This window comes from Apaloderma vittatum, unplaced genomic scaffold (assembly GCF_000703405.1).
Source record: "Apaloderma vittatum isolate BGI_N311 unplaced genomic scaffold, ASM70340v1 scaffold4111, whole genome shotgun sequence".
Taxonomy (NCBI): domain Eukaryota; kingdom Metazoa; phylum Chordata; class Aves; order Trogoniformes; family Trogonidae; genus Apaloderma; species Apaloderma vittatum.
The window spans coordinates 79,704-93,736 of NW_009697242.1; the positions used below are offsets into that span (position 1 = coordinate 79,704).

The following is a 14,033-nucleotide window of genomic DNA, read 5'->3' on the forward strand; positions in this document are numbered from 1 at the left end:
AGTAATTCTGTGCAGAAGTAGAATCTTATATAAAGTTTATTTTTAAAAAACTCTCTGGCCCGGGGAAGAAAAGTTCTGCATGAAAGCACAGAATTTCAAGAACTTGCTTTTTTTTTTTTTTTCCTCTTCCCTCTAGTTACAAAAAGGTAATTGCTTGAGACATCAGTTCTTTCTGAGCATTCAGCTTTACAGAAATTGCTAAGGCAGGTTTTGATAGCAAGTGAGAATGCTTTCTTCTTCACTCTGTAATGTGCAGAGCTGCAGGTTAGTGTTATCTAAGTTTCATGGAAACTTAAATCTCTTGCATTGTTGATGAAGTAGTAGTATTATGTAAGTATCTCACTATAATATTCCTGAATGACATCAAAGTCCTTTCTTCCATCAGGACAGGCAGAGATAGGTGGGGTGTTTGGTTGTTTTTTTTTTTTTTTTAAAAAAAAGTTTTATTCTAGGTCAAAAAGAGCATACTGCCAATGTACTACCCAACACTTTCTTTTCAAATATGTTTGACCATGAGTTACTTGGGTATCACTTTCTCTGTTGGCTGATAAATACTAGGAGGATTGTGTCTGGTTTGTTTTGCTTTGAGATACCTAGAGCTGAAGATGGATCATAGAACGTGAGAGGCTGTTTTAGGCAGCATGGTTTAATGTTTGTGTTCAGGGATCATTTGCCATAGCGCTAATAGCCATGTCATCCTGCTGTCCTTTTTCAATACATGCACTGAAACTTTTAGGCAAATAGTTGAGACTTGACTATTGGTGTCCAGCTGGTTTGCTTCTCACCAAAATTTTGAGGATGTTGCTGTCGGGGATTATTCAGAAAGGTCTCTAAAGAATTTTCACGACCATTCTTCAACTGCAAGAGGAAATTGCGCTCTCTCCAACCTCATGAGAACCTAATTACCATTTCCTTCGGAAGAACATCTGTAGGGTTCTGAATGAGCGAGCTATAACAAAACAAACAACTTCCATGATATTCCTCCACCTCCCTGGTTCCTCATGTTCGGTTTCTGTTGCAAAGCCCTACCTAGCCTTTCTTCATTTTAATATACTTAAAAGAAAGCAATCCTTTCGAGCTTGCTGCCCATTAATAAAGCAGCTGAATTGGATTATCTAGCTTGCCACAGAGGTATTCTCATAAAGGATCTGGTAGGTTTTCCCCTATTCATAATAGAGGAAGAGCCACTGTGCCCTTGATTATTTGAGTTTCTGAATGGAAAAAATAAATAAACGGATAAGTATGAATTGGGGGAGGAGTTAAATCTTTCTCCCACTCCCTTACGCTTGGTTTAAAACCTGCCAGCCCCTCTGAGTAATTCATTAATCATACAAACATTGACTCGACTTTTTGGACAGAGAAAGTATTAAATGCTTAGCTTAAAAAGTAAAAACAAAATCCCGTAGCCCACCAAAGGAGGACATCTGTTTCTAACTTCAGCTTTTTATTTTTTTATCTTTCATTTTTTTTGTTGGTAAATCTCCCAGACAACAGCAGTTCTGTAGAGAGTTTAAATATGAAGGAATGGCAGGACGGGCTAAGGGCACTTCTACCGAACATTAACATCAACTTTGGTGGACTGCCCAATGCTTCTTCCCCCTCCAACGCCAACCACAGTGTACCAACGTCCAACACTGCCACCACCGACAGCCTGAATTGGGACAGCCCTGGCAGCTGGATGGACCCCGCAATCATCACAGGTAACCGTTTCTCACTCCTTCAGCTCCGCTGGCAAACCATCCAATGGGTATTTGGCACAAACTGATTTACATCTGGCAAAATTTTTTTTAAAAAAAAAAAGTCAGTATGCGGTGGTCTCTTCCAGCTTCCATCCACAAAACCTCAAGGGTCCAGGAATTTTTGTGGAACTGCTAGGTGCGACCCAGTGTCGCTCAGACCTTTGCAATGCATGCCCGGGACCCCTGCAGGCAGTGAGGTGGATCAGCGCTTACCCGTAGGGTCAACGTAGGTGTCCCTTCTGCTGGATGGCATGTCCGGTATGTGCGCCGCTGGTCCTGAGGCACTGAAGGCATTCACTGGACTTCGTTATTTAAAAAGGGACGTACTCCACTTGTTTATAAAGCTCTCTTTTATAAGGCTGTCTGGTTGTGTTTCCTTGTTGGAGAGGCTGAAGGCATGATTCAAGTAGGGAGAGTAGGTGAAGCATGCCAGCGTGCTGGTGGTGTGTGTGGTAAGGTCACGTCAACAGGGATGCAGTCCTTGCGCAGGATGTTGGGTAGAAAAACGTGGTTTATGAAAAAGCACTCTGAGGGAGAACTTTCTCCTATCTGGATTTAATGTTAAATGTTTTGTGGGCAGGTTAATTACACATATTAATGTAAGATGCATTCTCTGTACAAACTAATCATGTTTTCTCACTGCTGCTTTTTGTTAGGTTAAATTGACCTCCTTCGTGCTCATCTTATTGCTCCTGCTCTGACTTGCCTGTATCCCTGTTTGTTTTTTCTTCTCTTTGTAGGTATCCCAGCCTCCACAGGAAACAGTTTAGATGCCCTTCAAGATGACAATCCTCCACATTGGCTAAAATCTCTTCAGGCCCTCACAGAGGTGGACGGCCCCAGTGCAGCGCCATCACAGACGCACCACAGTAACCCCTTCGGCACACAGATCCCTCTGCACAGAGCCAGTTGGAATCCCTACTCTCCTCCTTCAAACCCCACCAGCTTCCATTCCCCACCTCCAGGCTTTCAGACAGCCTTCAGACCCCCCAGTAAAACCCCCACAGATCTACTACAGAGCTCAGCGCTGGATCGTCATTAGGAAAGGAGTTAAAAAATAAAAGGAAAAGAAAAAAAAGAAAAAGAAAACCCAAAACGTTAGAAATGCAGGAAGTGTTCCACCCTGACTCCTCCCCATGCCCACTTACTGTTCCCTGTCATATCTTTCTTTCTGAAGAATCCAGTTCCTGATCAAACCTCCCCCCCAAATGCAATGCCATCACAGGGTCATGACCATATTTTTTAAGTTTCTGCTGAGCCAGTGTTTGAAATACACTGTTTGAAATATTTTCTAACCATTCTAAGGGGAAAAAAAAAAAAGAGAGAGAGAAATCAAAATGCAGTCTCAATGCTTAAGGAGAATATTACTGTCTTACGTCTTTTGCACATGAATATTTCTGCCTAGTGGAAAAGTGTCAATCTGCAGTAGGGGAAAAATGCAATGCAGAATCAAATGCAGAAACATGAAAAAGGTATTTAATTTAAATGAAGCTACTGAACATGTGGGGCAAGCAGTGGCCTAGCCTTTATTTTGCATTCAGTGTGGCACTACACGAGGAAATTTGCTATGTTGGGTTTCTTTTTTTTTGAGAAGGAGGTTTTATTTTGTCAGTCAGAGTTTGACATGAAGTGTGTTGAAAGACAAAACACTTATAGCTATGAGTAACTGGCATGTTGCTAAAGAGTGGTTTAAAGAGGGGAGAATAAGATTTTTCTTTAATTTTGGCTTTAGATTTAAAGTAAACTTTAATGTTTTAAAAGTATTCACAGATTTAATACCTAGCATATACATAATATAATTATAAGCAGCTGAAACACGAGTGATATTTACTTCAGTCTTTCTGTCTCCTCTGTCAGTCTCTCTTTCTTTTTTTTTTAAAAAAAAACAGCAAAGATTCACCTGATTAGGGCACTCTGGGATAGCACTGCATTGGGGCCACATGATCACCATCAGGAGCAACCTCTGACCTCCTCTGCCTGCAGCTTTTACTTAACCCTGTAGTTTCTGGACGTTTGTGCAGTATTGAAAAGACAGGAAAAAAGAAACAGATAAATAAACATGGTTATAACCTGACGCTAAAACTAAAACCAAGGAAATGTACCTCTTTCTTCAGAATTAAAACTAAAATCTTAAATAAAACAGAAAACTTGATGATGACTTCATGTTTGCCTTTTGTTTTTGGGGTTTTTGTTTGGTTGGTTTCAAACTTGTGTTTTAATTACTGTGTTTGGTAACACCGTATGTCATTGCATTTTTTTTCCTGTTCATCTGAGCCGGAGCTGCTTTTTCATGGAAATACTGCTTTGCATGGTGACTTCTTCATTGAAGGGTGGAAAAGGCATACACACTGAGTTTTTCAAGGGGTTCTGTTGTCTTTACTCATAGCAGTAGCTAGAGGCTGTCTGTCTCTAACCTTTACAAGTGGTATCTTCTTTAATGTGAAGCATGGAAAGCTTGTTTATGCTGTAAGTTAACTGCCGTGGGACTTGGGACAGATAGCATGTAGTAATGTGTTTGAAGGTGTGGCAGGGAATTCTAGTTACAGCTCCCTGCTGTAAAACGTCACTGCACAACAGGCAATGACAAGCTCAACATACAGAAGGATTCGAGCAAGCTCTTTTACTTCCAGCCAGAAATATTTAAAACTAGCAACCTTGTGATGTGGGGTTCGATTAGTTCATGAGGATAGCAGAGAGCCTGAAGTCCTAAAGATGCCTATGCAGAAAGATTTCTCACTTGATGTGAGCTGTGTAATTAAGGCTCGCTGCCCTCCTGAAATGTTTGCTCATGGCAGGGGCAAGGAAGGGAATTCTCACTGCTGGACTGTGAGCACCTGATGGGTCCAGGGAGTGGGAGCATGTCCCAAGTCCATCGCTGAACAGGGGAAGCAGGCAGTGGATCTGCATAAACTGATTCTCAATATCCTGCTTTGTAAAACACCAGTTGTGGTGATTGCCCACTTCTGCTCTTCTCTTACCTGTGTCGTTGTTCAGTGCTGTACTTGCCACGTGTGGTAAGGAACTGCGCGTCCCGTTTCTGGACGGGCATCGTTACTGCGGATCAGTCATGTACCCCAGTTGCTGGGGAGAACACGCACGCCCTTTGATGGCAGCACTCCTCCGGAAAGCAAACTGTGGAGTTTGTGACCTAGTCACAAACCTGTGCAATCCCCTGCTGCAGCTGCTGGTGGTGGAAGGAGACACGGTGACTGCTGGGAACATCCTCTGCTGTGTCAGTGTCTGCTGCTGCCCCTGCACCAGGGATGCAGCTCAGTGGGAACAATATTGGAAGTGCTAGTGAAGATGCAATGGGCTGCGTTTTTTCCCCCTTTTTTTTTTAAACTTTTTTTCTTGATTTATCTTTGTCTTAGTTTAGGATTTGCTGAGGGAAACCCATGCCAGTGATCCGCTACTACTAGAAAATTGGCTTCAGCCACTCAGGAGAGCACGTATTCTCTGCTGATACATAAAGAGCTTGGATGGTCAGCCTACTGATAAACTCTTAGCCTTCAGGAAAGGGTTTGCGATTAGAATGATTTTTCTCTTTATGGTGCCGTCCCACCAAGAAAGACTTACAAGTAATGTTGTGTTGCAAGATTAAAATATATCAGTGTTTGGGTTAATGTGTGGTAGCTTCTACCTCTTAGCATAGTTTTGTCTGCTCTCTGATGCAGATTCCCGCATTCTCCCTGATGGGAAGCAACCTGGCATTTATTTCCGTTCAACTGTGTGTGGAGCTCAATTAGTTTCTCTTGAGGTGTTTGTTGTTGATAGAATTTGTCATCACAGAAGAGTCCATAACAGAACCTTTATCAAAAGGAGAGCATCCGTGTGTCTGATTTGTCCGTGTGACCATCTCGGTACACAGTCTGTTGTTGTTTTCCCATATTGTAGGGACACTTGCAACTCTTCCATGGATTAAGTGAAGAACACTGCTTGACTAAACGGCTGGTGACCCGCGACTAGCAACACATGTGGCAGATGGTGTCTAGTGGAGATGAAATTGGAGGAGGAGGATGGACAAGACTCCTCCAAAGTGGACATGAACGTGTGTTGAGGGAAGGGAGTTGTTAGCCATCAGTGTGTTGGTACAAGAGGTTGTGCTGCATTTTCAAAGTATTCTCAGTTCAAGTGTAGTGATTTCGGGGATCAGCAGCGCTGGACTGATGTTAAGGCTCCTGGGTGCTATTTTTTTTTTTAAAATTATTTTTTATAGTTAATAAGGGAATGATGTTTCTCTGGATTACAGCAAGGAGTATAATGTTACCTTCTAGGTAAGGTGAAGAGCCATTGCATAAATTTCTTTTTCTTTTATAACTTGAGTTTCCTACTTGCAAGTCAAGTGTGAGTAGTTACGTGTCCTTATAAGTTTAGTGTCTTGATAGGGCTGCTCTAACCATACTTAAAACACCATTGATAACTTCCATGACAGTCTTATACTATACTAGTTACTGAATTCCAAATTTTGTTTTCCTTCCCCTCCATCATAGATTCTGTTGTCCAAAAAGATGTTGGCTTTTAGGGAAACCATAATGTTTGGATTTTCTTCAGGGAGTGTGGTGGTTTGGTTTTGATTTGGGTGGTTTTTTTAGGGAATAGTTTTCGGGTTTTTTGGCTTTTACTTTTTGTTCTGTTTGGGATTTTTACAGTTTGGTGAAGCTGGCTTTGCTACTGTAGAGATTTTTGTCTTGAACACTTTATTTTTTTTTTTTTTTTGCTGGAAGGAGAAGGAGTTATATACCCATTTCCTCCCTTGCCCTTGCAAAGGAGCTTAGAAAAATGCACCTGGAAAGTTGCTAGAACAGTTAGTTGAGTGCTTCTTGTACATCACTCTCCTCAGGGTGTGTGTAAGTTGCCTTAAGTTGAAAAGGAGCTTAGACTTGGTGTTGGTCTCCAGCATATTTAAATCCACTGTGTGGCAGATGCTGTATTGCCTGAGACTAATTCCCTCTGGGCAAAGCTGTAGTGCTGGAATAAAAACTTACTGCTAGGAGCTGAGGTGTGTCGAGAAGCACTAAGAGGTGGCACAGTGCAAGCACGCAGAAAATGATGTCGAAGCGCTGTTTGATGCGAGTCTGTGCATTAAGAGTAGTTGTTGCTTTGCACCTCCCAGCAGTGCGTAGTGATATGGCTAGCTATACAAATGCTTTCCACTTCACTGATTTATTATCGTCTGTTTGAGCCGAATGTGGATGAAGTAGCTGCAAAAAACATTTTCCAGCATCTCTTTTTCCCTACTTCGGGACTTCCTCTGATGGGAAACAGCTCTCGGGTCCTCTTCTGTTTATGGCTGTGAGTGTAAGTGAAGCTCCTGAGGAGGAAAAGGGGTGAAGTATTGTCACACCTCTCAGTTACTGTGTGGGAAATGGTGTAGCCTCCCTATGCTCCTAGCTGCATGTGACTGCTGTATGCGAGCAAAATCTTCTTTTCTGGGGTTTGCTTTTGACCTCGGCTTACTGCTGCTACGTTTATGTGGCAAAGTGAAGGCTCCTGAGGTGGAGATGGCCAAATGAAGTTTTGCCGCACAAGTATATAGGGAGCTAAATTGACTTGCAGGGATGCAGAACTCTGAACTCCTGCATGGTGGACATTTGAGGTGAGTTATGGGCTTTGCTGATGAAAAGCCCTGGTTTAGGGAGGTCTGGTGCAATTATTTTAGGTGTGGGAGTCATTTGAATGGAGGTCCTGTCACTGGGGAGGAAAAGACTATAGAAGAGTCCCTGTTGATCTAAAGCTGGTGAGAGAGTGACCTGTAGCAGTCACAAAGGGTCGTCTCCTGCAACACCGTTGAGGTGGAGTCTTTCAGTGGGATACAGCCTTCACACAGTTACTGTTGCTTTCTCCTGTGAAATCTTGCTAGATTACTATTTCTTTCCCCCAGTCTTCAGACTTACAAATTTGACTCCATTTCAGAGATGCTTGGCGTCAGAGTGGGAGTTGCTCAGCGCTCTCTTCCAGCACTACCTAAAATCGCAGTCTAGAGAGCTTGTCCTGGCAGATCACATTGAATATCTCTTTGGAGTTCCGTGGCTTTAGTGTTTGTATGTTACAGGTCCCAGCGAAAACCTTGCCCAGATCTTGGGAGAGGGTCTGAAACCTCTTCTGCCACTGCTGACAGTCCTAGGAGGCTGGGACGCTGAGCTTCACTGAAGACTTTAAAGCTATGACCGGAACTTGATTAGCTCTTTCTAGATAAGACTGAGACTTCCAGTGTGGAGTCTGAAGCTTAAAATCCTGTTTAAAAAAAGACTCTAAGGCTACTTTGTCTCTCTTGTTTATACACTGAGCAGAAAGCGACTGCTTGTGAGGGGTGCCTGGAATAAAATCAGCAATAAGCTGATTTTGCAGCCATCTCCATCCCTTTTCAGATGGCTTCTTCCAGTTCCAGCACCCACCCTTCTGTTGGATATTGCATGTATATAATTTAAATGAAAAATAAATAGCAATGTGATATATAATGCATTGCATAATTGGATATTGTATTTGATGTTGCATAAAACATTGCAATTGGAGCTTCAGCTTCCCTGTAGGGAGGCCAGGATCTCAGATGTCTGGAAACCCCCTTCCCTAGTGTGGAGAAAGCTGTGGAGTTTCTTTGGTGGTTTGCAGGAGGGAGAAATGGTGGGAAGGGCAGCACCTTCATGTGTTGCTCTGGTGAAGAAAGGTTGGGTAGATGGTGGCTCCAGCAGGAACAGTGAAGTAACGTGGCGAGAATGTGTGGGATTGTAGGCTTGTGAGGTTTGAAAGCTTCTACGTAGTTACCTTCCTTCTGCTTTCTCTTTTGGCAAATAAATGCGAACGGTGCTTCTTGCTGCCTTACTGATGGTGCCTTCCTGGCATGGAGCTGAGTGTGGCTCTTCACAGCCTTAACCTGGCTCTTTGCCACGCTGGGCCAAGGTGAGAAGGAACTGAGGCAAGGACGAAGGGGCCAGTAGGGAAACTCATGGTAGAGTTGGGCTTCCTGCCCGTAGCCCATCTTTCTTCTGTTGGTTTCAGTCTTCTGTAAGCTTGCGATGACTCTTGAGGAAGACCTGGCTGTGCTCCTCCCTGCTGGAGGAACTTGGCAAAGTCTGCCAAGGGTTTTGGTATCAATTTTTTTTGTGGTAGAAAGCCTCACTTTCCTCATAAAAAAGAAGTAGACAGGAAGACGTTACCCCAAGGAAACTTTTCAGTGTTACCAAGTAAGTTCTTAAATATCAGTTGTATAAAATGCTTGTTTCAAATTGACAGTTTTCTCTGTATGAAAAACTACTGTGTCAGGTTTTTTTATTGAAAATGCTAACTTTTTGTTATGACACTTAAAATCAGCAGCTTTCTGGACATGTTCGACAAAAGATTTTTATATCTAAAATGTGCGTCATTTCAGTTTGCAGTGAAAGCAAGTGTCAATCTCTGATCTTATGTAGCAAAAAAAAAAAAAAAATCCCACTTCTGGTTTGAAAGCCTTGCTCAGATCCAAGGAACAGCAGACTCTGTGTCCCAAATGGGGGGGGGGGGGGGGGAGGGGTTGAGCAAAAATCTTGGGGAGAGGGGAAATTGTAGCAAGTTTTATTTATTCTTTAAAACATGACAAGGGAAAGGAACAGAGAAGGAAACAAATAGGAAAAGTCTCATTCCTGTTGTCCTGGTTTTAGCTAAGCAGAACTAATTCTCTCTTCAGTGATTTTACTTTTCAGCTCAGTCTCTTCTAAGAGGCTGCGATTTCTGAAGTTAACAGCATGTTTTTGCAGACAGTGTCTGCCACTAGCAGTGATAACACCTGATGTTTATAGTTGCTAGGGGGGATGGATCCGCAGAAAGGCTCTTGTTGATCCTTGCTCCTGTAGTGACCAAGGTCACTGCTGGATCTTGTGTGCCACGCTGGAGTCCTTTGAGTGAAAGGGGAGTAAGCAGGTAAAAATGCTGCACTTGCAGGGAGGAGCAGACACGACAGGTGACTTAAACCTGACCAACAAAGTATTCCCTTCTCTGTGTGTCATACTTGGTATAAAGCTGAGGGATCACAAGGGTCGAGTCTTCATCTTCTGTGGTCAGTGTCTGAGGAGGCCTCTGTCTGTTCTTCTGCCTTCAGTCCCAACCTGTGAATTCCTGATCCCAGTTCCTGTCTACTGGTGAGTTTGGTCTGGGACTTCCCCTGGTGCCTGCCCTGCAGAATGAGTGGTGACTCATCGGGGGAGTTTTGATACTAGTTTTGTATATATTTGCATATATTTTTATTAATGGTATTATTTTTCATTTTTATTGTTACTGATTCATTAAAGCCGTTTTAGGGGGTTTTTTTCCAACCCGTGTTCTACTTTCCCTTAGGGGTTAGTAGAGAGCAACTGTAATTCATTTAGTGGCCAGTCCAGCCCTAACCTGTGAAACTCATCCTCTTCAGTTTCCCTTCTGGTTTTGGTTGCGTTTTGGTTTTTTTTCCTGATTTTGTCTCTTTTAACAAGACAACTCCTTCCTACATGAAGAAGAAATTGGGCAGTGCTGTTTCCATGGCAGATCCCGGGCTGAACTCCTGCTCATGAAACCTATTTCAGTCATTTAGTGGCCAGTCCAGCCCTAACCTGTGAAACTCATCCTCTTCAGTTTCCCTTCTGGTTTTGGTTGCGTTTTGGTTTTTTTTCCTGATTTTGTCTCTTTTAACAAGACAACTCCTTCCTACATGAAGAAGAAATTGGGCAGTGCTGTTTCCATGGCAGATCCCGGGCTGAACTCCTGCTCATGAAACCTATTTCAGTGAGACAGAAGTGGGAGTATAGTCCGTGGGTATGACACCAATGTACTCGTGAGAGCCCAAAACACCTGCAGCATCTGGATTCAGGGCTGGCGTGTGTGCAGGCAGAGGGCTTTCCCCAGAGAGTCTGGGCAATCTCACGAGCACCCTTGAGGGGATGAAAACAGCTTACCTTGCAGCAGGATTACTCCCCTCCCTGTTTGTTAGGCTTGGCAGGAAAAAGAGGAGGGAAAGGTTAAGATTAGGATGTGAGTGGAAGGGAGGCACAGAGCAGGTCTTGTTTTTCCTGTCCTTTCTGCAGCTTCAGTTGTCTTAGGGGAATGAAAGTGTTTCTACTTCTCTTGGTGCAGTTGCTGGTAAATGGCTACTGCGGGCATTGTCATCTTCTGCAAGGGATCTGCAAAAGCTTTACCACCTGCTCCCTCCACCATGAAACCAGCCCCCAAACCAGACCTTGCATAGCTTGGTGATGTGAAAAGAAGACAAAAGAGATGGAGTGGAGAGAGATTCCTTTATTTTTATTAGAGATAGAAAAAATAAGTCTCTCTGGCTCTCTTTCCAGGGAGAAGCAGCAGTGTTTCCCAGACATCCGCATGTCTTTCCTTATCATAAAAATTTGCTACCTTGCATCTTTGAAGGCTTCTTTCCTTGAAATGCGATACAAATGTGGATAGAAATGAAGCTGGCGGGCTCAAACTCCTGACCTCTGCAGCAGGATTGTCTCGAGTATTGCCTGCCCCATGCAGGCAGCAGCTCTTGGGGCCGCCAGCACTTCTGAGTAACTCAGTCTTGCTTCCTGAGATACATGCAGTACCTCTGTGCAGACACAGTGCCACTCAACGAGCCCTGTGTGCCCAGTCTGTGCTGGGCTGCACAGGCACAGGTCTGGGTCTGAACTGCAGCGCAAACAGGGGCTGACGTGTCCTGAAGCTGCTTGGTCAGGCTCTCCGTGTGCTGCCCGGAACGTGCCCCTGTGCTTCCACCCAGGAAATCCTGGACAGGAATATGGGTGTCGTTGCTTTCTGAATGCAAACGATGGCACTTAGGCTGGCTCTTTGGGCACTGCTGTAGGTCCTGATACACCTGATGTGAATTTCTAATGCAGGAGGGAAGGCATGAAAAACCGCAAGTGTCTTTGTGTTGTTGTGGGTTTTTTTTCCCCCACATGTGCTAGGTCATTTGTATTAAAGATAAATTCATGTTTTTCTCTTGACTGGCTACCTTTGCACACTTGTCATCACATCTCGCAAGTCTAAGATTGCATAGAAATGGAAGGATATGGTGAGTTCTGAACAACAACAAAACACGCCGTTTAAATCTTAGCCTACATTCAAGTGCAATGAATTGTAAATGCTTCCAATTATCTAATGACAGGAACTTGTTTGAAACGTGCTCTTCTGGACACAGGGAAGGGGGAATAAAATGATTATATTAAAAAAACCCTTTCAACGTGAAGTCTCAAATTTTCTCATTTGAAAACCCAGGTTCAGTAATTGGTTCTTGTGAAATTCTTTCCTGAGCTCTGCAGAGTTTCAAGGAGGTGATGGTGTTAAAAAAAAAAGGGGGAGGGAGTGAAAGTTGAATAGCAGTTTAAATGTTCAAACCAGCCTCCCGAACTTGTCAAAAAGCTTGTGTTCCTCATGGCTTCTGTAGTAGAGGGGCAGCAGGTCTCTGGGGACGTCGGCAGGGCAGGGCATGGCGGGCAGCAGGACGTTGCGGGGCGGTGGGCCGGGCAGGGGTGCGATGGGTGGTGTGCCGGGGGGTAACACCAGCTGGGGCAACACCTGAGCTTCGGGGTGCCAGCTCTGCAGGGGCAGCTTTGGCAGGTTTTCGGGGCTCCTGGTAAAGGCAAGAGGGAGAAGAGGGGTTGTAAGAGGGAGTTGCAGCTCTGAAGGGAGCCTGTGGGCTAGAGGGAGGGCAGAGGGAAGCCCTGGTCCTTTGGCTTGCCTCCACCTTGAGAAAAGAGTGGGTAAGAGGGTTTTGTTGCTGTTAGGTGCTAGGTGGAGAGCACGTAAAATGGTGAAGCAAGAGATCAAACACCCAAGCGATGTGGGCTTTTACATCTGGCTGCTCCTGCCTACAAGGTGGTCTGGGAGCAGCTCTTGGCCGTGTGAGGATCTGAGTGTCAGTGCCAAGGCGGGGGCTGAGCGGTACCTTTGGAAAGCCAGGTTGCTGCACCCAAGCGATGTGGGCTTTTACATCTGGCTGCTCCTGCCTACAAGGTGGTCTGGGAGCAGCTCTTGGCCGTGTGAGGATCTGAGTGTCAGTGCCAAGGCGGGGGCTGAGCGGTACCTTTGGAAAGCCAGGTTGCTGCAGCCTGCGAATGCCCCCGGGAACACGGAGCTTGAGAGGGCTGAGAGGTGGTAATCACGCCGGTGGTAGGGGTTCAGAATGTTCCTGCCCCTCTCAGGGGTGGAGGAGTCACGTTTCCATCCTCCTCTGACTTTCCTCCTATGCTGCTGCCTGCAAGGTGGAGAGAGAGATGCCCATGGCAGGTGCTTTCTTTGCACTTTGTGAGCTGGCTCTTTTCATTTAACCCCCTGGAAACATTGGGCATGTTTGTAGCCTAAACCAAGGTTATCACCCAGTGGGTTTGACCCCCTCCTCCCACCCCCAGAGGAAAGCAGTGAAGCGGTTTCAGCCCTGCAGAAAAGGAGTGCTGGCGAGGCTGGACCAGCAAGGCGCCAGCCAGGGTGGGGGAAGAAGAGCAGGGCTGCAGGGAGAGGTACAGAGGGCATCTGCTAAACTCCTGCGGTGTTTATCTCTTAGAGGCTTTGGGGTGTTTAATGCCTTGTACTTGTGCACTTCTGGCAATAAGAATTAGGCTCTCTGTTAAAGATGCATCCCTAGGTAGGCTCCTGCAGGGTCCCTGGTGCTGTGATCCCTTGCCCAGGATGCCACCTCTGGTGAAATCAAAGAGGGTTCTGCTGGACTGTAGGCTGGGGAAACAGGAAAGCGCCACTGCAGCAATGCTGCTCTTTGAGTGTGGTCCTAGCTGGTGGCACTGCTGCTACCCAGCCCTGCTCCCCACCACTGCTTATCTCCCAGGCCTTCCCGGAGGAGGATGCTCCTACTGGGCTGTGCACACGTAGTCGCTTCAAAGGGATATTCCCACCAACCATCCTCCATGTGTCGGCTGTTACGGGAGAGCATTTTGCAACCCCCCAGCTAACAGCTCTGCACGGGTCTCCTCGCAGGAGCACTCCCCGCAGTCACCGGCAGCTCCCAACAGCTGTGACCCCTCGGAAAGCTCCCTCTTCAAACATCCCTTCTCTTTGGAACAGCCGGTTAACTTTTCTTAATGTGTGGATGAGGGGCAAGGGTTTGAAATGGGAGCAGGGTAGATTTAGGTTAGGACAGGTTGCCCAGAGAGGCTGGGGACGCCCCCTCGGTGCCAGGCTGGCCGGGGCTTGCAGCAGCCTGGTCTAGCGGGAGGTGTCCCTGCCCCTGGCAGCAAGGTTGGACCTGGATGAGCTCGAAGGTCCCTTCCAACGGTTTGTGCCACGCTGCAGGTGCTTTCGGAGGCGGGAGGACCCCTGCGTGTCACAGCAGATGGCAGCAGCGAC

The 14,033-nt window shown here is 45.5% G+C and overlaps 1 protein-coding gene across 5 annotated transcripts in view; it reads left to right on the forward strand.

The window, feature by feature from the left end:
* CNOT4 (CCR4-NOT transcription complex, subunit 4) overlaps positions 1-3,045 on the forward strand; it is a 45,399-nt gene extending 42,354 nt beyond the window's left edge. For 3 of the 5 annotated variants that reach the window (XM_009877550.1, XM_009877547.1, XM_009877549.1), the window contains 2 exons: positions 1,488-1,700; positions 2,480-3,045. In XM_009877550.1, coding sequence (XP_009875852.1) covers positions 1,488-1,700; positions 2,480-2,781 — 515 coding nt within the window. In that variant the 3' untranslated portion in view covers positions 2,782-3,045. The remainder of the gene's footprint in view (positions 1-1,487; positions 1,701-2,479) is intronic. The other 2 variants (XM_009877552.1, XM_009877551.1) reach the window with 1 other exon arrangement.
* Positions 3,046-14,033: the final 10,988 nt, after the last annotated feature.